At 46.3% G+C, this 24,614-nt stretch overlaps 2 protein-coding genes across 2 annotated transcripts in view; one reads left to right on the forward strand and one right to left on the reverse strand.

The window, feature by feature from the left end:
• Positions 1-526: 526 nt before the first annotated feature.
• Positions 527-5,165, reverse strand: LOC133018543 (zinc finger protein 316-like). Its single transcript, XM_061084938.1, has 4 exons — positions 4,922-5,165; positions 4,146-4,249; positions 2,636-2,759; positions 527-1,754 (listed from the first exon to the last, which is right to left on the reverse strand). Exons 1-4 carry the CDS (start codon positions 5,133-5,135, stop codon positions 907-909), a joined length of 1,290 nt encoding a protein of 429 aa, XP_060940921.1. The 5' UTR covers positions 5,136-5,165; the 3' UTR covers positions 527-906.
• An 810-nt stretch (positions 5,166-5,975) lies between these two features.
• The window catches only part of dnaaf11 (dynein axonemal assembly factor 11), a 22,583-nt gene continuing 3,944 nt past the window's right edge, over positions 5,976-24,614 (forward strand). The window contains exons 1-11 of the mRNA XM_061084979.1: positions 5,976-5,985; positions 7,996-8,163; positions 8,308-8,385; positions 8,756-8,928; positions 9,126-9,337; positions 10,070-10,234; positions 18,673-18,750; positions 18,948-19,013; positions 19,925-19,994; positions 22,276-22,371; positions 22,525-22,616. Coding sequence (XP_060940962.1) covers positions 5,976-5,985; positions 7,996-8,163; positions 8,308-8,385; positions 8,756-8,928; positions 9,126-9,337; positions 10,070-10,234; positions 18,673-18,750; positions 18,948-19,013; positions 19,925-19,994; positions 22,276-22,371; positions 22,525-22,616 — 1,208 coding nt within the window. The remainder of the gene's footprint in view (positions 5,986-7,995; positions 8,164-8,307; positions 8,386-8,755; positions 8,929-9,125; positions 9,338-10,069; positions 10,235-18,672; positions 18,751-18,947; positions 19,014-19,924; positions 19,995-22,275; positions 22,372-22,524; positions 22,617-24,614) is intronic.

Genomic DNA, 24,614 nt, shown 5'->3' on the forward strand with positions numbered 1-24,614 from the left:
CAAAATACTCTTGTGTGTATTGAATCAATAGTCTAATTTAAGATATTAAATTTACATAAAACATTTCCTTTTTTCACGTTTTTGTCAGTTTTTATTCTATTGGGTTTATATCCATTTGATCTACACTGCTTATTGTCACAGAAACAAACATTGTTCGGGTCACAGGAGGTTTTTAATTCTACCCATTTTATATTATAACAAATTAATAATTTATTTTTTAGTGTGTATTTTATCGCAAAATATACATAATCATCATTTACATTTTGTTATCTGAATATTTACAAATGTACTACTTCCGAATATTACCCAGTTTAAAGTCTGCTCTTTTTGATTTTAAAAATCTATATATTTTACTGTCATCTTTTCTATATTATTAAAATATTTCGTCAAATGTTTATAATTCCATTTTTAAAGGGATATATTAAAATTATACCATATTATGTATTTAGGAATTCTGTGACTTGAAAAGCAGTGGAAATTTTATCTAAAATAACATTCTCAGTCACTAATACACAGAAACTGTTCATTTCAGTTCACTGACGTTTTATTCCAGAGAAACATCCAGTGAACATTCACATGCTTCTTCTTCTACAGGAATCTGTTTTCCTCTGGCAGCTCTCGATCCCGACGTCCTGACGGGATCTGAACACTCCACAGTCTTCATGAGGTAAGAATTCATCAAGATCAGATCACAGTCAACGATCTGTTTCCGAGGCAGATAAAAGTTAAAAATAACTAAAGCCTAAATGAAACGGTCACAACTATGGATCAGTTTTTCTATGTAAAAACACCAGTTCCTCTCAAACCTCTGTAAAAGGTCTTCACCTGGAGAGAGTTCTGTTTAACACGTTGTGGTCCCTCACGGTTCACGGTCGTTTCCTCAGCACAGATCCATCGCTGCGTGTTTCAGCGAATCACAGCAGGATGTGGAGCGGCTTCCTGCTCGGCCGGGTGATGTTTCTGCTGATGGATCCTGAGGTTCTGCTTCCCGGCGAATCTTTTCCCGCAGTGCTCGCAGGCGAACGGCCGCTCTCCGGTGTGGACGCTCTGATGCGTCTTCAGGTGACCCGACTGCGTGAAGCGCTTCCCGCACTGAGCGCAGCTGTACGGCCGCTCGCCCGTGTGGACGCGAACGTGCGTCTCCAGGCTCCGTGATGACGTGAAGCACTTCCCGCAGTAGCTGCAGATGAAGCGTCGGTCCCTGCAGTACCGGTTCAGGTCCAGCGGGTCCAGACTGGAGCTGCCGAGGCCCAGGGTCCAGGGGAAGCCTGCAGCGTTCAGGTCACACACTTTGTCCACGAGGGTCGGGCGGTGGTCGGCTTTGAGATACGGCCGATGTGGGACGGGCCCCGTGCTGGGGAGGCCCTGCCCAGGCCACGAGGAGCAGAGGTCCAGCTCGGTGTCGTAGGGGAGGGATCTGATCAGAGACACGCCCCCCTTCAGCTCGGAGGTCCCAGGCAGCGAGGCAGGACTCCCCCCCGCCCCGAGCAGGAAGGGCTTCCTCAACGAGGCCGAGGACAGAGCTTCACAGTCCGACTCCGACGCCAGGTCGAACGCCACGTCCGAGGAGCTGCTGTCAGAGACCTGCACGGGACCCGGGGAGCCCCGCCCACTCAGGGAGTCCCTGTGGTCGACTGGTGGTCCCGACGTCCCGGTGCTGGTCTGATCCCACAGCCTCATGTCCGAGGTGGAGATCCTCATCAGTGAGGGTCCCTGGTCCCTGTCGTCTGCTGCTGGGGGCCGCACCTCGGAGCCTGCACACAAACACAGAAGAAGACCCCAGTCACACACGCTGCTGTCAAGAGGATTTAAAAACACAACCTCACCGAGAGAGAAAGAATGAAAACAGCTGGAGTCTGTTTTGAGTGTTTGATATTAAAATATCATCCCTTGTTATAGACGGACAGAGAATGGGCGACATTTTATTTTGCTTTTTAATTTGAATTATTAATTGACTGAACTGATCCATAAACTGATCACTATCTGGTGCTGTTCTTTCACGGAAGTCAAGTAATTCTAGTCAAGAGAAATTCTAGATACAAATAAATACATAATAATTATACATATTTATTAAGAAAATATTAAATTCAAAAAGAGATAGAAACATAGAAAGTAAAAAGGGGAGGCAAATCAGATGTTTGAACCCTGTCCAGACTTTGTGTGACGCTTCTATGTGTGTGACAACGTCCACACAACAGAAACACAGTGTGTTTGAAAAATGTGTAACTGAGAGAACAGTGGAAACAGTGTGAGTTCATTGTGTTTCTATTGTGTGGACAGTGTTTGTTTGTGTGGAGACGTAGAAACATCAGGACACACAAAGCTGGAGAGTTGTGTCTAAAAAACTGTCTCAGTGCAGCAGTCGGTTAAACATGTTTTATCACCACCAAAATACTCTTGTGTGTATTGAATCATTAGTCTAATTTAAGATATTAAATTTACATAAAACATTTCCTTTTTTTGAATTTGAATTATTAATTGACTGAACTGATCCATAAACTGATCACTATCTGGTTCTGTTCTTTCCCGAGGGATGAAAAACCTTCTCATTGAATGAGGACTCTGCTCCCGTGTTCCTGCATCGTTAACATCTGTGATCAGTGCTTTTATTTTGAAGCCTGATGGATCCTCTTACCGCCCTGGTTGAGCAGCTCTTCTTCTCCCTCATCATCATCGTCGTCCACGTCTGTTTCCACCTCTTCCTCTTTTATCAGAACCACGTCCTGATGGCTCGTGTCCTCGGCTGCTGCAGACGGATCCTGAGCCGAGGAGACGACAGACAGAACAAACCGATCGGTCAATAACACGTCATAAAAAACTGTAAAATGAAAAATGCGCTGGTTAGCTTTGCCGTCTGTTAAAAGACGTCCTGAGGGCGTGTCCTGTCACCAGCGTGATCACATCTCACTTCCTGCTTTACATGGAAACAAACACGCATGTTCTCAAAGACCACGTGACGTCTGAGTTTACAGATGTGTGTGATGACAACGTGTGTGTTTGGATGTGTGTGCGTCAGCAGGGACCTCCCGATACGATCACGATACTTAGGTGGCGATACGATATGTATTGCGATTCGATATTACGATTTCCTGGGATTTCTTTTGGTTATTTTTTGTTTTTTAAATACTGGACCATGGAAAAATGTTGAATCATTCCTTCAAATACAACACAGTCAAATTCACGTAGAGCTTTACCAGTTTTATTTCAAATATTAACATTAACTTAATGACTGCCGGGCAGCCAATAGAGAAAATAAATAAAAATGTGCCCTATTATTGTATAGCCCCTGTCAACTGCACACAAACTGACAGATTAAGACATGTAAGCCACTTAGGCTACTTTTAAACAATAAATAAAAGGTAAATTAAATAGAATGAATAAAAGTTTACTTAGAATATAAACTTTGAAATAAACAAAAAGTAGGCTATTGTTGTTTGCATGTAGGCGATGCAAAGCTAGTGCTTGGGTATGTTTAGATTCTTGTGCAAAAACAAGAGCTGGTCAACATGCTCTGGGGTGATGTTGCTCCCCCATTAGATTAGATTAGATTAGATTTCTTTATTTATCCACACAACGGGGAAATTCACTTGTTGCAGCAAAAAAGAGAAAAACAGAATTTAAATAACAGTGCCGAAGCAACAATAAAAAAGAAAGATCAAAATATATACACTACTAAACTACACATAATGAGAGTAAAAATATACAGAAAACAAAAACAACCTGCAAAACAGACACTGTGCAAAAGCAGGTACTGGGGAGAAAGTGGAGTGATGTGAGTGTTATTGTAATGAAAACAAAAATATTATAAGTAATATTGCAACAGTAGTGACCATGATACAGAAAAAATAATTAAAAGTAAGTGACCATAATATAAATAATACTACAAGATAGTATAAAGGAAAATATAAATATTTCAATGATAGTATAAAGGAAAATATAAATATTGCAATGATAGTATAAAGGAAAATATAAATATTGCATCCCCATATTGCATTGTACCCCCCCCCCCCCCCCCGGCGATTTGGGAGGCAGCATATCGATTTAAAATCGTCATTCACAAGAATCGCGATTTGTAACTGAATCAATTTTTCTGAGCTGTGACTCTTGGAGGACACATGGGGGACACTCTGTCTCACGTCTCTCACCTCGTCCACTGCTGCTGTCTCCTCTGGAGCAGTGAACCTTCTGTGTCGCTTGCGGCTGGAAGCTCTCGGCCGCTTGGAGCTCGCTCCCGTCGGTGAGACTCGTTCTGGAGGAGAAACAGAAACACGGTTTACAGCCGAGACGAAGCAAAACAAACTAATGTTCCAGAGCTTCTCTCCAGCTGAAGCTTCTTCTTCTTGTGATTAATTAGAACATAATTTGTATCCCAAATAAAGATATGAATCTTCCTCTGTCTGCAGCAGCTTCACTCATCTACAGGACTCTGGATGGTCTCTGTGGGGAGTTCTGCTCCTGCATCCAGGAGATGTTAGTGAGGTCAGATGCTGATGCTGGACCAGAGGACTCAGACTCTTCCAGGTCAGGGACAGGATGGAGGTCTGGGCTCGGTGGGACCAGTCCAGATCTTCCTCAACGAAGTCACCCAGCCGAGCCTCATGGACCCGAGTCCTGCTGGAACCCAACACCTCCACAAAGTGTTCCTCAGAGGTGGAACCACATGAAGGAACCACATGAAGGAACCACATGAAGGAACCACATGAAGGTCCTGGTCAGCTGCAGCACTCAGATTTACCTCCAGGGGGCCAAGGTCCAACCAACGGGACTGAACCAAACACCTGAGCCTGAGGGGGTGCGTCCGAATACTTGTGTCCGTGCATGTGTTGTGATCTGACGCAATACAAAGTGTGAACACGTGATTCCACAGCCGAGCCCAGTCGGTTGAACCGAGCAGCTCCAGCACCGGGGAACCGGGACTCACCGGCTCCGAGGTCCGCCCCCTGGTGGAGGCTCCGGGCGACGAGGCTCTGGATCCTCCGCCGCAGCGCCCGGTTCTCCCTCCGGCTGCGGCCCAGCTCCTCCTGCAGCCCGGCGTAGCCTCCGTCCAGCAGCCCGAGGACCTCCAGCACCGCCGCCCGGGCCAGAGCCTCCATGATGCCCGTCAGCTGCGAGTGGAACTCCCGGTAGCTCGCCATGACGAGCGGGCAACGACCACCGACAAACCACCGACCACCACCGAGAACCACCGACCACCACCACCGACACGGATCAGACTGACCCCGGGGAGCAGCGCAAGGGGACCCGGTGTCCGTGCACCGAGGGGGGGCGGTCACACGCTGTCTGTTGTCGGTGCCTGGTGTCCTGCAGGACAGACACTTCCGGAATGCTACTTTCAAAATAAAAGAGCAATCACGACATGGTGCATTCAAGTGCTGCTTGTAAACGATGATTCCGTTCATTTCCCCTTTTATCCATCCTATCGTAAGGAATTGGTTTGGATGGAACAATTTAAACAGTGTGGAAAATATTTCTCTTTATTCTACTGAAAAGATAAGATAAGATAAAACAAGGTAAAAAAAAATATAGGATAAGATAAAATATGACAGTAAAGGTTATAATAAGATAAGATGAGATACAATAAAATAAGATTGGATAAGATAATATAAGATAAAATAAGCTTAGATAGGATACAATAACATAAAGTAAGATAAGATTGTATAATATTAGATAAGATACAATATGATAAGGTAAAATAAGATAACATCACATAAAAATACAATAAGATCAGTTAATATAGGATAAGACATAAATTAGGATAAAAGAAATTAATTTTCTAATATAATTTACACTGTAGAGTAAACAGCTGAATAAGAAACATACAATTTGCATTATAACACAAGTGATCGACGTAACCTAGAAGATAATAGCTGTATTTAGTTGCTTGTACTGAGATTTGACGTCTTTAGTAGTTTCCTACAGCACCTGAACGCAGCACCAGGTCGGTTTCCACGGTAACGGCTAACAAACGGAAGAAGATGGTTCACAGTAAGTTGAAAACTCTTCGTAAAACAGATGAATCACTTTTAATGTAACTTAGATAAACGATTGTTGTTGTGTTTTTACCAAAGGCGCTGCTAAGGGGGGCCAGGTGGGGCGGGGGGCACCTTGATACAGTAAAGGTTATATTCAGAGTTTGTCCTTCTAAGCAGAACAGACGTCTAAACTGAATGAATGTCCAATCAGTGTGGAGAGAACTGACTCATAGACTTACTGTTGTAGTCTGAGTTTTGAATTGAAAACATTATTTTGTACAGTCGGTTACATTTGAACCTCTAGTGTAAAATGCACGACTTCCTGTTGCGATAATCAAATTGCTGGCAGGACATTTTTTCCCCCATGTATCCACGTGTGTACCAGATTTGTGATGATCGGTCAAACCAGACTGAATTGCTGCGTTTTAGGGGGCGCTGTTGAGCCATTTTGCCACAAGCAAGTACCACAGAATATGTACATTTTGCGAAATTTGGTGAATTTTCGAGTATGTTCAAGCCATAAAAAAACTATTACTCTGAATATGTTAACCCTTTGATACACAAGCTGTGCAAACCGCTTCTCATTGGGTCAAAAAGAGTGTTTCTCTGCTTTATTCTGTTATAGTTTATTCATCCTTCTTCATTGAGGAGAAGACTCCTTTGATGTCACGGAAGAAAAGTCATTCATGTCATCAAAGGAGCCTTCTTCATTCAGGAGAGCAGGATTCCAGGACTCACCCACAACTCCGGCTTGATCCTGTAGATGTGGAACATAGTCTAGTTCCTCAGCCTCAGAGATCTCAGACTCAGAATCCAGAACAAGAATTGTCTCCTCCTCTTCCTCCTCCTCTTCCTCATCCAGCATCTCTATGACCGTCAGTAAGTCTGGAATGACTGCGACCAGCCAGACTAACACTCTGGATAAAGAAGAATCAAAAGCATATTTTCAAAAGCATATCAACAAGTCTATTAAGTATAAACTGTTATATTTTGAGTTTTATTTTGTTGATCTAACTATGGTTAGCTAGCCAGAAAATAAGCTAGTTAGCTAACAGCTAGTTAGTACTGTACATATTTCGCTTTCTCACTAGTAATGGATGTAAAATAACATGGTCATTTTGACCCATGTGTGAAAAAGCGATGTAGAAATACACAATTTACGTTTGATTATAAAGTCAGAAAGAAAAAACACGATTTGTGTTAATCAAAAACAAGATATTTAATGAATACTTCGAATATTAAATGATACATTTATCGCAAACATCTAGCAAAGAAACACTCATGCATGAGATAACAGGAAGTGAATACGGGTCATTTTTGACCCATTTTGTGATACAAAAATGAATTTCCTTCAAAAAGTAATAAAGGAAGACTTGAAGTAATGAATTGTGATGATCAGAAACAAGTTAAGATATAGGAAATAAAAACTGAGCCGGGTCACTTTTGGTTTTTGATCTGAACCGATCTATTAGTCCGTATGAAGTGATAGTGACAGCGCCACCAACAGTGACGTTATATAACTCTTCATGCTGTTAAAGCCCAGATAACTGAACCAAGAACTCCCCCCCCCCCGCTGCCCGACTCATCACATGTATCTCCATCTTTACTGCACAGAGGTTCATCAGCGATCCAACGAGTATTAACAAGAAACATAGAACAGCCGATTGTCAGATTAGACAGATCAGAGCATGACAATTCAAATAAACACAATTAATGACAACACAAGAGATGCAGTTAAAAGGAGAATCTCTGTTAAAACACAAATGATTCGGTTCCACAGTTCATCTTGTTCAGTTTGTTAAAGTTTCATAAGCCAGCGCTGGATCATCTGATTGAGCCTGAAGGCCCCTGAGGAGGAAAGACACCGACAACCCAGGAGAGTTTTTAATGAAGTTTAACATCTGGAGCAGTGATGGTCATGTGACAGCAGACTCCTCTCCCCTCCTGATGTCGGTGGTGGTTTCTGCACCTGTGGTTGTTTCCGGATTCCGTAGCTGATGCATGTGAGTGTTTTGTCGTCCAGTCACAGAGGAGATGGTGCGGCGGCGAGCGGAGCACAACGACTGTGAGATCTTCTCTCTGGAGGAGGTGTCTCTGCACCAGCAGGACATCGAGAGGATCGAGCACCTGGACCGGTGGTGCAGGGACCTGAAGATCCTCTACCTGCAGAACAACCTGGTCTCCAGGATGGGTGAGACACCACACACCTCGCCCTCTGATACGGTGACATCTATATGCTGCATTACAACATTTAAATGTGTTTAAATTTCATCTCTACTGAATCAGCAGTTAGACTCTGACATGTTTTGTTTTGATTTATTATTTGTTCATGTAGAGAATCTCAGTCGCCTGAAGAAACTGGAGTATTTGAATTTGGCTTTGAACAACATTGAAGTCATTGAAAACCTTGAAGGTTAGTATGAGGAACAGAGAATAAGGTGTTTGGATAAAGATAACTGTGAAAAATCAAAGTGGACGTTAAATAAATGTTTGTAAAGATGTTTCTGTTATTTCAGGTCGTTCTTATCTCACTGATGTTTGTTCTCGTGTTTCTGATATGATAAGATATATTTATAGTTTTACACTGTTTTTTAAAATTGTATTTAAATAATGGGCAGAGAGATAGTGGTTGACGGGTGAGACCAACTCCTGATTGGCTGATCGTGTGCCAATCAGGAGTCATCTTTATTTGCAGTCTATGGTCCTCGGTTACATCATTTTCTGTGTAGATTAAATTATACTTTTACTGGTAAACGTGTCCACATGGCTTCTGTTGTGTTCAGGCTGCGAGAGCCTCCAGAAGCTGGACTTGACGGTGAACTTCATCGGCTGTTTGAGCAGCGCCGAGTCTCTGAGACACAACATCCACCTCCGGGAGCTGTTCCTGGTCGGGAACCCCTGCACCGAGTTCCAGGGCTACAGACAGTTCCTGGTTTCCTCTCTGCCACAACTCAAGGTAACTTCACTGCGTCAGATCAGCAGCCTGGAAGTTAGTCCCATCAGACACAGGGCCTGATCACTCCCCAACTCTCCCTCCCCCCCACTAGCTACATAATAAGAAACCAAATTGGTGATGAAATGAATGAAACAGCAGGTGGTTAGAAGCCTGTTGGGCCTGTCCTGGTTTGAGACGCTGCCTGACTCTGTCCTCAGTCTCTGGACGGGACGGAGATCAGCCGATCGGAGAGGATTCGATCCTCACAGGGACTGAAGGAGGTGAAGAGACGAGTGTTAGAGCAGGAGAAAGAATTCCTGAGGAGGAGAGCCGAGGAGAAGGAGGAGGTGCAGAGGAAGGCTGCAGGAGAGGAGAAAGGAAACAAGGAGAGGAGAGAAGGTTCTGACGGCTGCTTGGACACCAACACAAGGTGAGAACAAACATGACAACTTCCTGTCAAAGTCTTTGTCCTCAGCAGCAGGAGGAGTCGCTGCAGCCGGTTTGAAAAACACAGAAGAAACGTTGGATTCAGGGTTTGAATCATCGAGAAGAATCAAACTCTGACTTCAGGACTTACTATATATTGGAACTGATACTTACTATCAAGTATCAGTTCCAATATAATACCACAGGTCACTGTATAATACAAATTGAACTTTATTTAACTGGATAAGTAAAATAAAATGTATTTTTGATATTCAATTAATCTCCTCATGATATTTTCTCCATTATTTATCTGTTCCATAAATCCTCATGAAATACAAAACAAAATACAAAGAAGAAGATGATGGAAAGAAAAGGGTTTTGTTTAAGTAAAACTAGTCTCAGATTATTTTGTGAAAAGCTCTTTGTTAGTTGTCACCTGAGAGCCGACATAGTTATCTCAAGTAAAAACATATTTCTCTAAAGAGTCTGAAAAAACCTGAATAAGTCACGAAGCAGAGATTTTTTTAAAGTTGAATTAAATTGCCGACCTGATCGGATTTTCCTCTGAGAAGAAATGAACATGAACAACGAGAGGAGACAGTCAAATATCTGAAGCTTTATTTCAGAATGTCTCTGTTCCGAGTGTCGACCTGAAGTCACTGAGTCTGCTTTGTCTTTGTAGTCGAAGGCCGGAGGAGAACAAGGGGAGCCAGGAGGTGGAGGAGAAGGAGGAGAGCCAGGAGGTGGAGGAGAACACAAAGCAGCTGGCGACGGAGGAGGAGCAGCAGGAGCAGGAGGAGCAGGAGGAGAAGGAGTTCTGGAACACGCCGTGTTCGTTCACCCCCGAGTCTCGTCTGGAGACTCATCGCCACCTGGAGAAGAAGAGGAGGGCGAAGGAGAAGTAAGTGTTTATGAAGTTGATCTGATTCAACATCAGTGATTGTGCATCAGTCACAATGTCAGAGGTCAAAAGTCTGAGGTTTTTTGACTCTGCAGTTCATGATTTCGGCCACTAGAGGTCAGTGTAACATAGGTCATCATCCAGCACAGGCAGCGTGACGCTGAGGAAGCTTCAGTGGACTGATGTCCTAATGTCCTCCTGACTGAGGACGGAGCAGAAGACGACTCTGAGCAGGACAGTTTTATCTGTTTATTGTAAGATAAAGGAAAATACTTTAACCAATTGATCTCATTATGAAAAACCTCAAACTTTAGAGTCTGTGAAAAATACGACCTTCTGTCTTTGGAGCCACAATGACAATCAATCAATCAATCAATCAATCAATCAACAGAAAATGTATTTTGATAATCGAGTTATTTTAATATAGAAATATAGGTTAATGAATGATGATTTACTAATTAAATACAAGAGGAATAATGAAAATAATCAGCAGAACAACTTATTTCGAATCTGGGCTGGTTTTGGTTTGTCGATGAAGAAACTGAGAGACGAACAAATTAACATCTGACACAAAGTGAGAAGAATATAGAATGTGAGATCTGTCCACATACTTTTGGCCACGTAGTGTAATGTAGCTCAGTGACTCAATTTAGAAAGGAAGCAGAGAGTAAGCAGAGAGTAAGCAGAAAGGAAACAGAAAGGAGGCAGAGAGGAAGCAAAGAGGAAGCAGAAAGGAAGCAGAGAGGAAGCAGAGAGGAAACAGAAAGGAAGCAGAGAGGAAGCCGAAAGAAAACAGAGAGGAAGTAGAGAGGAAGCAAAGAGGAAGCAAAGAGGAAGCAGAAAGGAAACAGAAAGGAAGCAGAGAGGAAGCAAAGAGGAAGCAGAAAGGAAACAGAAAGGAAACAGGAAGGAAACAGCAAGGAAGCAGAAAGGAAGCAGAAAGGAAGCAGAAAGGAAGCAGAAAGGAAGCAGAAAGGAAGCAGAAAGGAAGCAGAAAGGAAGCAGAAAGGAAGTAGAGTGGAAGTAGAAAGGAAGCACTGAGGAAGCAGAAAGGAAGCAGAGAGGAAGCAGAAAGGAAGCAGAGAGGAAGCAGAAAGGAAGCAGAAAGGAAGTAGAAAGGAAGCAGAGAGGAAGTAGAAAGGAAGCAGAGAGGAAGCAGAAAGGAAGCAGAGAGGAAGCAGAGAGGAAGTAGAAAGGAAGCAGAGAGGAAGTAGAAAGGAAGCAGAGAGGAAGCAGAAAGGAAGCAGAAAGGAAGCAGCAAGGAAGCAGAAAAGCAGAAAGGAAGCAGAAAGGAAGCAGAAAGGAAGCAGAAAGGAAGCAGAAAGGAAGCAGAAAGGAAGCAGAAAGGAAGCATAGAGGAAACAGAAGGGAAGCAGGAAAGAAACATAAAGCAAGCAGAAAGGAAGCAGAACAGAAGCAGAAAGGAAGCAGAGAGGAAGTAGAAAGGAAGCAGAGAGGAAGCAGAAAGGAAGCAGAAAGGAAGCAGAGTGGAAGCAGAAAGGAAGCAGAGAGGAAGCAGAGTGGAAGCAGAAAGGAAGCAGAGAGGAAGCAGAGAGGAAGCAGAAAGGAAGCAGAAAGGAAGCTCAAAGGAAGCACAAAGAAAGCAGAGAGGAAGCAGAAAGGAAGCAGAAAGGAAGCAGAAAGGAAGCAGAGTGGAAGTAGAAAGGAAGCAGAGAGGAAGTAGAAAGGAAGCAGAGAGGAAGCAGAAAGGAAGCACAAAGGAAGCTCAAAGGAAGCTCAAAGGAAGCAGAAAGGAAGCATCAAGAAAGCAGAAAGGAAACAGAAAGGAAACAGAGAGGAAGCAGAGAGGAAGCAGAGAGGAAGCAGAGAGGAAGCAGAGAGGAAGCAGAGAGGAAGCAGAAAGGAAGCAGAAAGGAAGCAGAAAGGAAGCAGAAAGGAAGCAGAAAGGAAGCAGAGAGGAAGTAGAGAGGAAGCAGAAAGGAAGCAGAAAGGAAGCAGAAAGGAAGCAGAAAGGAAGTAGAGAGGAAGTAGAGAGGAAGCAGAAAGGAAGCAGAAAGAAGCGGTTACAGGTGATTTGCAAGGACAAGGACACATATCATCTGCAGAGACACTTCCTTCACGGGACTCCAGCAACATCACTCTTCATGTGTCTGTGCGCTGCTTCGTCTCTTCTGGCAGCGCCGTCGGCTGAGACGCTTGTGGAAGGTTAAAGAACAAAGAGAATAAAGAAAGACTTGTTGTGCTGCACTGCCTGATATCAAACAAACAAACGTTTCACTCCAAGGCCGTCGATCGTTTCCGAACCCGCCCGGACGCCCGACGTCTCCTGGGCCGTGGCGTCCGACCTCCACAGTTTGTCCGACAGGTGATGTGAACTCATGGCTGGTCATCATGGCCGACGCCCCCTCAGCAGATCTGCACGTTGGTGACGAGGCTCAGAGTCAGTCCACAAAGGATTTGATCAAATCTCATTAAGTTTCACGCTATGTCTCTAATTAACACTCACCCTCGCAGTGACCCTCGTGCCGGGTGTTAATGGGGTGTGTGTGTTGCACATCCAGTTCATGCTGTGCAGTCGCTCTCGCTGTCACACACACACACACACACACACACACACACACACACACACCTTTCTTCTCTGTGTCAGTGCTTTCAGCCGGCAGCTGTGAGAGAGTGAACTGATGAGGAGACGCCAGCAGCTACACTCACTCACTGCGTCCTCACGATGAAGAGTTCCTTCCTCTTGTTGTGTTTGTCTTTGTCGTCACTGTTCTGAGGTCGAGGATCTTTCATTGTGTTGCGCGGTGTGGGCGTCGCCAGGCCGTGACTGTGACCGTGATGAAAGAGCAGACACATAAACCTGGCGTGTGATACATCTGCAGAATGATGAACACATGCCTCCTCCTACACTCATCCAGCTGCTCCGAGACCTCAGGGTCGGTCCGGCGCTCTGACAGTGATACCAGCACCCAGCTCACTGGGGGGGGTTCACACCCCCCCGCTGGGTGGGAGTATCAAACCATCAGCCCTCTGGTCACTGGACAGACGGTCAGAGCAGCGATCCGTTCAACACACGAACCTGCTTTCATCTTCAACTGCAGATAAAAGGCTCATTTCCTGCTGCTGCTCACACTCAGCAGGACAGAAGGATTATCAGAGGTGCAATGTCCTCACCAGGTAAAACAGGACAACGTCTCCATGGACCAAAAGAGACAGATTCCTTCTGAAGGAATGTCCCTCAGTAGGAGACGTCCCTCCAGCAACAGTCTCTGAGGCCACATCAGGATTCTCAGCTTCACATCTCAGCCACAGGTTTCTGACTCCCAGTAAAACAATAGTCCACAGTTCACCACTGATTGAATTCATAGGATTCATTTAGGACATGAAGCCACAGAGGATCAAATATAAATAAAAAAAAAATCATTTTAATAAGATCAGAATCAGCTTCTCAGTAAAGTCTTGATCAAACAATCTGCAGCAGTAGAAATGTGACAGATCTCTTTGACTTCCACCTCGGCCTGCTGTGACCTCTGACCTCTGACCCCTGCTCGCTCTGCTGACTCACAGCGGTTTCATAACACCTCCAGCCATGCAGACATTAACAGCTGAGTGATATATGACGAACACTGTGTGAGTGTCCCGCTGGGTTCGTGCTCTCATCGCTGCTCGACCTCCGGCTCACAGGAAACTCTCTCACTCTCCTGGAGATGTCGCTGCATGTGTGTCTGTGAGAATGTCACGGTTTGGATGGAGAGATGGACCCAAATGCAGAAATTATAAAGTAAAAGGTAATTTAATTAAATAAGTAATTAACAAAACAAACAAAACATTAACACTAAACAGTAACAAACAAAACACGAGGCTTACGCGGGGATACAGGAGATCAGGAGATCATGAAAGCACCATGGAAGGCAGGAGGGAAGACGAACAAACACCGCAGGAAACACAGACAATCCAACAGAGGACAAAGGGAAGACAGAGGCTTAAATACACAGGGGAGGCAGGGGCAATTGAACACAGGTGTAACACACGAGGGCAGAGGAAGACAATCACCGACAGGAAGTGAAGACAGAAACAACACACAAGGAACAGACTACAAAATAAAACAGGAAACAAACAGAAACAGAGTGCAAACATGAAACTAAAACAAACAACAGAGAACTACAAGATAACTATGAAACAGTCTTGACCTGACAAATACAACCCAACTAGCCAGACTGTTACAGAGAATCAGCTCCTGCAGCTGGACGTTTCCTCCTGGTTCTGTTCTGGCTCACATCTGGTTTATCTACATCTGGTTTATCTACATCTGGTTTATCTACATCTGGTTTGTGCACAGGAATGTTTTCTGAATCTCTGTGTGGAAAAGGAATTCAACCTTCGTTTTAAATTCACCAGACTCACCCTCAACTAAATCGCTTTCTATCAATAAGAAGTATGGTTATGCTCTGGATAAACTTGATTTTAGTAGATTCAGGATTCAGACTCAGTGACAGTCTGCATCCTAATCCATATCATATATATATATATATATTATTAAAGCCCCCGGCCTGTGTGCTGTCCAGGCAGAAACCCGGGTGATATGGTGTTGCAGTTCTTCCCGGTGCGGTGACTTGCAGTCGTGCCGTCACTGGATTGTCAGTAAAGATGAATTTCCTGCTCCTGCGGTGGATTGGGTGAGAAGGTCAGCCAGGAGACAGCTCTGTGTTTAATGGCTGCTCTGCTCCTCTGAGAGCTGGAGTCACACACGATGAGCAGCAGCTCCGACCGGTCGTGACTCGTCACAGGGATGAACTTCAGAACGCCGCCGAAGCTCGAGGCTGCTGGGAAACTGAGACATGGATAAATGGATGCAGATAATCAACATGCACGGGTGAGATGGACGGGGGGGGGGGGGACTGTGTTTAGAGTTGTGTTCGTTGGATAATATGTGTTGTGTTGCTTAAATGAGACAAGCTTTGGATTTGAATCTGAGCTATTTGTTGCAGTGCAGATTAACGACAAAACCATAAGAACTCAAATAAAAACCTCACATCCTTGTCAAAGAGTTTTCAGGAAACAGTTAGAGTTGCACCTCCTGTCCGACAACCTGTCTCCTGATTGGGCGGCAGCAACTCAACCACTGCAGCTACTGGCTCCATCTGATCACATGATCCATTCTCACAGAGACACCACCTAACACTCGCTCTGTAAACCAGAGGATTTCAGTTCGCTGCTGGGGAAGAGGAGCTCGGATTCTCCTCTGATGGTCGCACAACAACTTGTGATCACTGGTCACAGGGGGCGGAGCTGCAGTGAATCATTGCTTTCATTTTTAAAACCATCAGATGATCTGCTTTGTCATATCTCATGGCTGTGTGTGTGTGTGTGTGTGCACCACCTCCTGATGGAGCCGGACGGTGTTTCCTCCTGCACACATGAGGATCTCTCCCTCTCTGCTGACTGAACTCTGTCTGAACACATCGTCCTCCGCTCAGAAACCAGCCGTGGACCTGTCACCACTGATGTCTCCATGACTCAGCAGTTTGATAGATGCCCCATCACACACACACACACACACACACACACACACACACACACACACACACACACACACACACACACACCAGTAGCCACACGCTGACCTTGACGAGTCAACAGGAAGTGACACGGGAGGAGAAGCTGCTGCTTCACTGCAGAGGCAGAGTGATGCAGTTGATCTTTTCAAGTGGATGCTTGGCCTCCACCGCGCCCCCCCCCCACTGCACCCCCACTCATCCCCAATGCACAACGTGACAAGAGTCCATCCCTCCTTCCTGTTCAGTGGTGATTGTGTAGACGTCTTGTTCGGAATGAATCCACGTTAACGTGCAGATCAGTGACTGTAACATGTGTGACCTCCCTGGTGATGGAGTGTTAACACCAGCACTTACACCCCCCCCCCCCCCCCCCACCTCACCGATAACACCATGAACTCAGCCTCCTTGAGTTCAGCAGATCGAAGGCCGCTCCCGTCACGCTCGTCCTCGGCTGAGCTGATGAACGGCTGCGGAGGTCGTGACCCTTGACCCCCAGCAGAGCGCTAAGAGCTCAGCCGCCTCCACAGGAAACTCATTCATCTGCTGCTCAGAGGGTTGAGTGGAGGGACGAGTGTGAAGTGTGAGTGTTGGTGTCACGTGCCCCGGCTTCAGGTGGCTGGTTGTGTAGCTGGTTGTGTAGCTGGTTGTGTAGCTGGTTGTGTAGCTGGTTGTTCGGCTGGTTGTGTAGCTGGTTGTGTAGCTGGTTGTGCAGTTGGTTGTGTAGCTGGTTGTGTGGCTGGTTGTGCGGCTGGTTGTGCAGCTGGTTGTGTAGCTGGTTGTGTAGCTGGTTGTTCGGCTGGTTGTGCAGCTGGTTGTGTAGCTGGTTGTGTAGCTGGTTGTGCAGTTGGTTGTTCGGCTGGTTGTGTAGCTGGTTGTTCGGCTGGTTGTGTAGCTGGTTGTGCGGCTGGTTGTGCAGCTGGTTGTGTAGCTGGTTGTGCGGCTGGTTGTGCAGCTGGTTGTGTAGCTGGTTGTGCGGCTGGTTGTGCAGCTGGTTGTGTAGCTGGTTGTGTAGCTGGTTGTTCGGCTGGTGGAGCGGCTGGTTGTTCGGCTGGTTGTGCAGCTGGTTGTGTAGCTGGTTGTGTAGCTGGTTGTGTAGCTGGTTGTATAGCTGGTTGTTCGGCTGGTGGAGCGGCTGGTTGTTCGGCTGGTTGTATAGCTGGTTGTGTAGCTGGTTGTTCGGCTGGTTGTGTAGCTGGTTGTATAGCTGGTTGTTCGGCTGGTTGTGTAGCTGGTTGTGCAGCTGGTTGTTCGGCTGGTTGTGTAGCTGGTTGTGTAGCTGGTTGTTCGGCTGGTTGTGTAGCTGGTTGTTCGGCTGGTTGTGTAGCTGGTTGTTCGGCTGGTTGTGTAGCTGGTTGTTCGGCTGGTTGTGTAGCTGGTTGTTCGGCTGGTTGTTCGGCTGGTTGTGTAGCTGGTTGTTCGGCTGGTTGTGTAGCTGGTTGTTCGGCTGGTTGTTCGGCTGGTTGTTCGGCTGGTTGTGCAGCTGGTTGTGTAGCTGGTTGTGCGGCTGGTTGTGCAGCTGGTTGTGCGGCTGGTTGTGCAGCTGGTTGTGTAGCTGGTTGTGCGGCTGGTTGTGTAGCTGGTTGTTCGGCTGGTTGTGTAGCTGGTTGTTCGGCTGGTTGTTCGGCTGGTTGTTCGGCTGGTTGTTCGGCTGGTTGTTCGGCTGGTTGTGTAGCTGGTTGTGTAGCTGGTTGTGCAGCTGGTTGTGTAGCTGGTTGTTTGGCTGGTTGTTCGGCTGGTTGTTCGGCTGGTTGTGTAGCTGGTTGTGCAGCTGGTTGTGCAGCTGGTTGTGTAGCTGGTTGTTCGGCTGGTTGTTCGGCTGGTTGTGCAGCTGGTTGTGCAGCTGGTTGTGTAGCTGGTTGTTTGGCTGGTTGTTCGGCTGGTTGTTCGGCTGGTTGTGTAGCTGGTTGTGTAGCTGGTTGTTCGGCTGGTTGTGTAGCTGGTTGTGTAGCTGGTTGTGTGGCTGGTTGTGTAGCTGGTTGTGCGGCTGGTTGTGCGGCTGGTTGTGTAGCAGATGGTAATGAAACCTCGGCCTCGGAGCTGCAGACCTCTAGTGGCTTCACTTCACAAATACACCTGAGTAGTTCAGAACATTGCGTGTTTTTCCTGTGGCCACCCACTTCACAACGATAACAATTTGTTGACATCAGCCTGTCACAGACATTTCTGGATCAGAGACTATGAGTAAAAACAGGATCCTCTTCCTCCCACTATCCATAAAAAAGCCTTTATAATAGAGTCAGAGTCTGAGCAGTGGAAATCGTAGAGTCAAGGTCCAAGTCACAAATACACACACACACACACACACACAGACACACACACACAAACACAAACACACACACACACCAATCCTGAGTCAGGACTGTCATCAGCTGTCAATCATCACCTCTGACCCTGGTTTCATTTCATCAAATAACTGATTCAAACCCAACTGATCAGAAACATGAACAAACATCAGTGAGAGATGAACTGAAACGACAGAAACATCTTTACAAACATCTACAGTTTGGTCCTTGTCCCATCTGTTAACATGGAGGAGTTCACCACCTCCACTGACTTGGTTCGGTCAAATTCAACAAACTTGTGTTTAAAATGTTTGTTTGAAGATGTCGTTTTTTATTTGGAAGCTGCTGCAAAGTCGGAGTTTCCTGTTTGTGTTGTGGCTTCACACTGTGTGTGTCTGTCGGACAGTAACACACTGTGTGTGTCTGTCGGACAGTAACACACAAGTACACTCATCTGTCGCCTCCTTCTTTATGGATGCTCCTGGAGGGGGGGGGGGGGTGGTTCTCTCCTTCACCCACAGACCCCATAACTCTGCTGCTGTCGTCTTTGAGGCCACACACACAGACACACACAAACACACACACACACACACACACAGACACACACACACTCACACTGTGCTGTGTTTCTCTGCAGGGGGACGGAGAAGCAGCCCAAGGCCTCCAGGACTCTGATCACCGCTGATGGACGAGTCATGAACGTCAACGAGCCAAAGTACGAACACAGACACGTCTCAATATGAAGTGTTTAAGGAAAAGTGTATTTTTAATACTCGTGATGAACATGATCAGGAGCTTCAGAGGGATTTGAATCAGTGCAAAGTGAAGCAGCTGCTCTCTGAGGAGTTCTTGATATTGAAATATGTATTTGTCTCTAACGTCCTGCCTCTTCTGCTCTGTGGTCCTGCTCAGGTTGGATTTCTCTCTGACTGAAGACGAGCAGAACAACACTGTGGTCTTGGACTTGTCTGTGTACAGGTAGGAACCAGAGCCAACTCTCACAGATCCTTATAGAAATATCCCTTTAATAGACATTTACCAGGTGCTCTACACACAGAGGCCTGTTGGTTTGTCACACGATTTTCATCATTTTATCGTTTTCCATCTGTATTTAGACATGAAATAATCTGCAGGTTTATTAAAAGATCTTATTTTGTTCAATAATTTAAAGGTTAAAGTTTGTCACTAGCTGCCGTACATATAATTCTAAAATAGATAACAATAAACAGAATTATACTTCTAATAAATAATGAAATATACAATATTAACATAGGAAATATTAAACATTATTATCATGTAGATTGTGTAAAGCTAACGTGGAGCTGCATCAAATCCAGTTTGAAAATGTTTGTCGTTCTAAACAAGTTTACTCATTTGCCGATTCCATCTTAACGTTTTTTTTAATTTTCAGTTGTTAAAGTTGGAATCTGTTTCTGGCTCGTTCCTGATAAGTCAGTGAAGTGGTTCGTCCCACTGTGACATCGTAAAGTGTTAAACTAACCCAATGGTAACGCAACAATTAACACACAAGCCAGGAAGGAGAATCCAATCCTAACACTGACTGATTCTCAGAATGTCTGTTGTTAATCTTTACTTTGAATAAAAAATAATCAGTTAACTATTTAAAAAACCTCTCATTCATACTGTAAGTAGATCCTGCAGAATGAAGAAAGGGAACAAATTCAAATGAAAAGTCTCAAACTTGGACGGACGACGTGTCCTGAGGGACGACGTGTCCTGAGGTCGGAGACACTGAGATTCAGCCGATGCTTTTAAACAGGAAGTTTGTGTAGTTCGAGCCCAGGTCCAATCAGACGGCTCCTCACAGACAGATACAGGTGAACCTGTGTTACACACCTGACCTGGAGCTCCGCCTCTCTCCTTCACAGACACATGGACACGTCCCTCGTGGACGTGGACGTCCAGACGACGTACGTCAGAGTCAGCGTCAAAGGAAAGGTACGTCCTCCTCCTTTAGTGTCAGAACATCTCTCTGTGTTTTCCTCCTCACTGATTCAGACACTTCTTAAATCGTTCTTGACATAATTTCCATCACCGAGTTATTTCCCGTCAGTTTGTGCTGACTCAGTTCTGATGGAGCGTCTCAGAATATTAAACACCAATAAAATAAATAAAGATAAAATCGCTGCTGGTGAGAATGGACCCGTGTTTCAGAGAGACCTTCACTTCTTCAGGAGAACAAGCAGGCTCAGTTCTCACTCATGTTAAACTCGCGTTGAGCCCAGACCTCCACGAACATGAACCTGTCGGTGTTATATTTGATCTATTTTGCAGACGCTGTCGATGAGTGTCTTTGTTTTGTGTTCCTCCCGGGTCGTGTTGCTTTCTACTTCCTGCAGAAACACACGCTGTCACATTCAGCGTCGCTCGTACGACCCGGCTCTGACTTGTCACGGCGAGGTGTCGATGAAGCCGACGAGTCAGAGATCTTCTCCTCCCGTCTGCAGCCGGCACGCAGCCCGGCGCTAACATCTCACCCAAAGGAAGAACCATCTGCCTCCACTTCCTGTTTACACAACACAGAACCGTGCAGACACCCTCCTGCTCATTTATCACTCATCACACCAGAAGTGATGAGGGTTCGAGACAGAAACAAGATAAGATGTGAACATCAGGTTCTCTCACCTTCTGCTCCTGAAGTGAACGTAGAGCTAAACAGGAAACAGAAGCTTGATCTCTGATAGGATCGAGATCTCACTCTCAAGCAGACGTTGGGATCTAGAAAAACAAACCTGACGGGAGAATGAGCGCAAACGTTAACTTATGCGTACGAACATTTTGGAGACGGGAAAGTGGCGAAGCTGATGTGAGGAGATGAATTGATTGAGATTTATTGATTTCTGCTGATCCATAAGATCCTCGGTCGTCTTCACTCTCACTCACTGCATCAACAGCACGTTACAACTCATTCACTTTAATGAATGACATCACTGCTGTGCCACCACCCGTCTGTGCTCCTTCACTCCTCCTCTCCTCTCCTCTCCTCACGATCACCAGAGGAACCTCCTGAACCTTCTCCTGTCGGCGAGGCCCTTTGGTCACTTTAACATCTCACCTCCTGGTTCCCTCTCTCCTTCCTCCCGATGAGAGGATCTGCTCCCGTGTGCTCGTGGTTCATCGGGTTCCAGCTCGCTGTGACTTCCTGGGGTTCGATGCCCGGATGCTGAGGTGGTAGCAGTGTGATGGATGAAGACTCAGAGTCAGAGCAGATGAAACGCTGTCAGAAGCTGCTGAGTCATCAAACCTGTTTCTGCCTCGGACACGCTGAGACGTTTATGGACAGAGTTTATTACGCCTGCTCAGGAGGTGACTTTGTGTTTCCCACACCTGCAGCTGTCGGGTGAGAGTCAGACTCTCTGTGGAAACTCCCGATGTTTACCAAAGTGTCGGTGTTCATGATGAAAAAGCCCGAAGGTGGAGGACTCGGTGTCAGCAGAGGCCGAGCCGGGTTCCTCACGTGTCAGCAGTTTCATCTCCAGCTCCACACCAGATCTGCTGGAGTGCGGCTGTGCTTTATCCTGAAGGGAGTCTCCGTGGTGCACGCCATCGCAGCCACGGGGGTTTCCCTCCCGGCGTCCAGCCCTCCACATCGGGAGTGGAGGATGTTAATCTCGCCACAGACCACGGCGACCTTTAGGCCTGATTGAACAGCTGCTTGGCCTCACATCAATCCACGAGGTGTCATTGTTTGTCCCTTTCTTAGCCTCCAGGATACAGTTATAAATCCAGAGTCCTGAATGTCACGGCGCTGCTTCAAGCCGTTAGTGTATTTATGGATGGTTGTTTTATGCCAGGGGTCAGCCTGATTGGACGGGTGGGGGGGGTGGGGTGATTTACACAGTGATACATCAACTCCTTCTTTACATGAACTCATTTACAGCAGCGGAGGGAATTCATCCGTGAGGTGTGTACAGAACACCACATCAGACTCCTCCTTGTTGGTGAGGTTTCCCTTAAACTTCCTCTTGGTATCAAATGAAAAGTAGATTAAAAAAATGAACTTGCCCCCCCCCCCCCCACATGGATCATTCTGCTGCTCACTGGATTTCGTTCCGGTGACTGATTGCCACTGTTCTCAGTCGGAGTTATTCTGGTCTCTCTCCCGAGTCCCTTCTGGAAAGCGAACCTATAAAAAGACCCGCTAATGATTAAAGCCATCGGACACACACATCAGAGCATGAATCTCACTAATTAAAGCTGTGAATAATGTACTCTGCAGATATTTCAGGTGGTTCTTCCGGCTGAAGTGAAGCCCGACAGCTCGACGGCTCAGAGGTCTCAGACCAGCGGACACCTGGTCCTCACCATGCCCCGGGTACGTGCTGAGAGACGAGCACGACGACTCTCCACAAGGGAAACTTTCTTTTAACCTTTATTGAAATGAGTTTGATTGTTGACTGACTTGGAAAAGGAGGAATAGAGCCAGAATATCTCAGTTATAGGAACTCTGCCATCTTGTGTGTTTAAGGCTGAAGGTGAAATCAAAGTGTCGAAGGTCGTCCCGCGTCCAGCTGGCGTGCGTCCGAGCAGATGCAGAAGCTCCTCCCACGACAGGAAGAGGTAAAGATGTTCATGACACCCACTGCAGCTTCAAAGCGTGTGATGCATGTTTGCTTCTAGTCTCATAACACAAACGCACTGTTCTATTCTCATAGTTGTTTGTGGTAACGGACGATAACACAAATAAGTTTGTCATATCGAGAGGAGTGAGAAGTTGCCTGGAGGCAGCTTGTGTGTTTATCAGAGTCAAGTGTTGGTCTCAGTCGACTGTGTGAGTCTGAGTTCGGCCTTGAGTTGAACACACACACACACATTCAGACGCTTCAGGCTTATCAGGTCCCTGTCGTCCTCATTACACAGGCCGGCTGTATATTAACGAGTTGATTCACTGAACCGCTCGCCCTGCTGAGGACTGCGTGGCGGACACAGATAACCTTCACCACAGCGGCAGCTTCTCACCGGGAGAAGCAGTGAAACACTCAAGGCTCTTATATACTACTACGTGTCCGTTTCTCGGAGAGGTCTCAGCAGGGGGCAAAGACTCTTTTTGATTTTTACTTCTCCGTCAGTCTACGTCCGGAAAAAATTCACCGCCAAACCCATAGGTGGCGCAACGGAAGACGAGCTCAGAGAAGCCTACCCCATTTGGGAAGAAGAAGTCCACGTGTCTCTGTTGACATGTTAGCTCCTCCCACACACTGAACCATGGCAACTAACAGAACTAAATAAAGTGACACCCAGCGGGTCAAGATGCTGATGTAATCGTTTCTTAGCGCAGCGGTTCCCCGGTCTTGTTTCCGAACTGTGTTGCTGATTCCACAGCTTGAATCTGCTTGAGGCTACATGTAGCTAGAAGCTAACCGGAGCTAGCTCCCCCCAGCTTCCACACACAGTCAGCAGGGACTCCCGACACTAACTACTACTATCCAGTGTTTGCTTCTAACCTGACGGTATTATAGAAACAGTGTCATGATAGAAGTGGAATTAAAGTCGTGACGGCGGGTTCTTGCACTGTTACCACCGCAGTTAGCATGGTGGCTAGCCTAGCCCGCTAGCTAGCCTAGCCTGCTAGCGCCGTTTTGAAAGCTCGTTATAACCGTATGTGACCGTGCACACATGCCCTCAGTGCTCGAACGAGCCACCGTCAGCCGGACGACTCCGCTGGCTTAACACACACGTCACATTAATCGTAGAATCATAGTTGTGTTTGGGTTTGATGCTACATGGAAGGAAACAGGAAGTAAACAGGAAGTTTGAGGTCCGGAAATACGGAAATGACGTCATACGGAAATGATGTCGTTCGCGGACCAATCACAGCCAAGAGCGGTCCGTCGGGTCTCCAACATGAAGACGGATAGTTAGAAAAATCAGACGTGTACGAAAAGCTGTCGGAGGCGCTCGGAGAGGACGTTTCACGACGGATAGGGCGGTCTTATCTGTCCGTAATAGAAGAAACGGAGAGGCATAAATTGGCCTTCAGATGCTCGGCTGCAGCCACGGGCTCAAACGATCGGATCCAGAAACACGTCGGTGATGTGATCTGATATTAGATCTGGATGAAGCTTCATGTCTCCATCAGCAGAGAGAGAGAGGTTCTGTTTGTTTAGTCGTGACCAGCAGCTCTGTGTCTGTGGTTGGACGAGGGGGTCGGTGACCTCTCGATGACCTCATCAGTCTGGACGACTCGTCACCATCATCTTCATCATCTTCATCACCTGGAGCCGCCTCCGTCCTTCATCTGGCCTCAGACACAGTGAAGAGCTGCAGCCGCTAATTAAACATTCGATAAAGATGCTAAGCTGCTCCGGCGCTGAGGCCAGGAGGATGAGGAGGAGGAGGAGGAGGATGAGGAGGCTGAGTTACGGCCTCTTTCGGACATGATGAAGCGGGCGACCTTTGACCCCGGGCTCGCCCACAGACTCTAAGGCCATGATTGGCTTTGCAGTGTATGTGCAGAATGACGTGTGAGTCATGAAAGGTAATTTCAAACCTTATCTGAAACTCACAGCTCACGTCGCCTCGGAGAATGTCCCCAGGTCAGAGGTCAGAGGTCAGGGT

This window comes from Limanda limanda, chromosome 13, assembly GCF_963576545.1.
Source record: "Limanda limanda chromosome 13, fLimLim1.1, whole genome shotgun sequence".
Taxonomy (NCBI): Eukaryota; Metazoa; Chordata; class Actinopteri; order Pleuronectiformes; family Pleuronectidae; genus Limanda; species Limanda limanda.